This window comes from Theropithecus gelada, chromosome 2, assembly GCF_003255815.1.
Source record: "Theropithecus gelada isolate Dixy chromosome 2, Tgel_1.0, whole genome shotgun sequence".
Classification (NCBI taxonomy): Eukaryota; Metazoa; Chordata; class Mammalia; order Primates; family Cercopithecidae; genus Theropithecus; species Theropithecus gelada.
Window position 1 is genome coordinate 193,700,691 of NC_037669.1, and position 1,522 is coordinate 193,702,212.

Here is a 1,522-nt window from a genome sequence, read left to right on the forward strand (position 1 = left end):
CGCCCTCTCACCCCCACGCTCCACCCAGGCCCCGCCCTCTCACCCCCACACTCCACCCAGGCCCCGCCCTCTCAACCCCCACGCTCCACCCAGGCCCCGCCCTCTCACCCCCACACTCCACCCAGGCCCCGCCCTCTCAACCCCCACGCTCCACCCAGGCCCCGCCCTCTCACCCCCACGCTCCACCCAGGCCCCGCCCTCTCACCCCCACACTCCACCCAGGCCCCGCCCTCTCACCCCCACACTCCACCCAGGCTCCGCCCTCTCACCCCTGCGCCCCACCCGGGCCCCGCCCTCTCACCTCCACACTCCTCCCACCTTTGGGGAATGGGATATGATAATGGGATGGGGAAGCTCTGGGGTCACAGGACAGAGCTCCAGATTTCTCTGGGATGGTGTAAGGTGCGGGCTGTAGGAGCTGGGGAGGGCAGCTGTCACAGCAAGGACCACGGGGCTCTGTGGCCTGTGGAGGAAGGACGGAGGCAGAGACCTCACAGCTGGCTCCGTGAGATGAGCGGCGGGAGGCCCGGGGCATAGTGGAGTGAGCGCTAGGGTGAGGGCCACTTCTCCGGTGTCTTCAGTGACCTGTCACTGTGGAATGGAGCCGTCGCCCTGGGCTGGCCCGACGGACTTCTTGGGTAAGTCTGGGTAAACCGTGGGGTGATGATACATTTGCTTCTCCCATCTCCAGAACCTCCCTTAAGAGTCATCCAGCTCTTGCTCAGTGAAGAGGAAAATGCCTCCATGGCAGAGGTCAACGCCTCGGTCAGTGCTGCGGGCCGCGCTCCGGGTGGGAGGGGACGCTTGGCGGGTTCAGGCGAGGGCGGAACCATCCCTGTGCGGCCTTCATCTTGTCATCCATCTGGATTCAATTGCCAGAGGAGGCCGGAGCCTCTTGCCCCACGGGAGGTGCAGGGCATTAGGAAGTGAGGAAGGCCGGGGACAGAAACCTCAGCTCACCACAAGCAGAGGCCAGGGTGCCAAGTCACCCCAGCCGAGACCTCTAAGCATCTCGGGTATGACCTGGAAGAAACCAAAGGACGTTTCACCTCCAGGGAGTCTTCCCTGACTTCCCAGAGGGAACTGGGTGCTCCCTGCTCTTGGCTTCCATGCCATACCCCAATCACAGGCAAAGTTGCACAACTGCCGAGTGTTTGAGGCTCTAGCATCCTGCACACCCAGAATCAAAATCTCTGCGCTGCCCCTCACTAGAGCAGGTATGTTAATTACACACATTATGTAACAGGTCATCTGTAAACACAGGGACAAGCATAGCACCTGAGTCAACAGGCTGTCTCACCGTTTAAATGATGTGCGTCAAGCATTTAGTACGGTGCCCAACACGCAAGTATTCAAACATTCTAATTGCTATTATTACTACTGCACACATAGCACTCCCCACTCCCCACTCCCTACTTGCCACTCCCCACTCCCCACTCCACACTCCACACTCCCTACTTCCCACTCCCCACTCCCCACTCCCCACTCCCCACTTCCCACTCCCCACTCCCCACTCCCCACT

General features: G+C 61.1%; 1 protein-coding gene across 1 annotated transcript in view; it reads left to right on the plus strand.

Moving 5' to 3' along the window:
* The window catches only part of MUC4 (mucin 4, cell surface associated), a 20,411-nt gene that overhangs the window by 14,909 nt on the left and 3,980 nt on the right, over positions 1-1,522 (plus strand). The window contains exon 15 of the mRNA XM_025377398.1: positions 692-790. Within this exon, the coding sequence (XP_025233183.1) occupies positions 692-790 (99 nt within the window). The remainder of the gene's footprint in view (positions 1-691; positions 791-1,522) is intronic.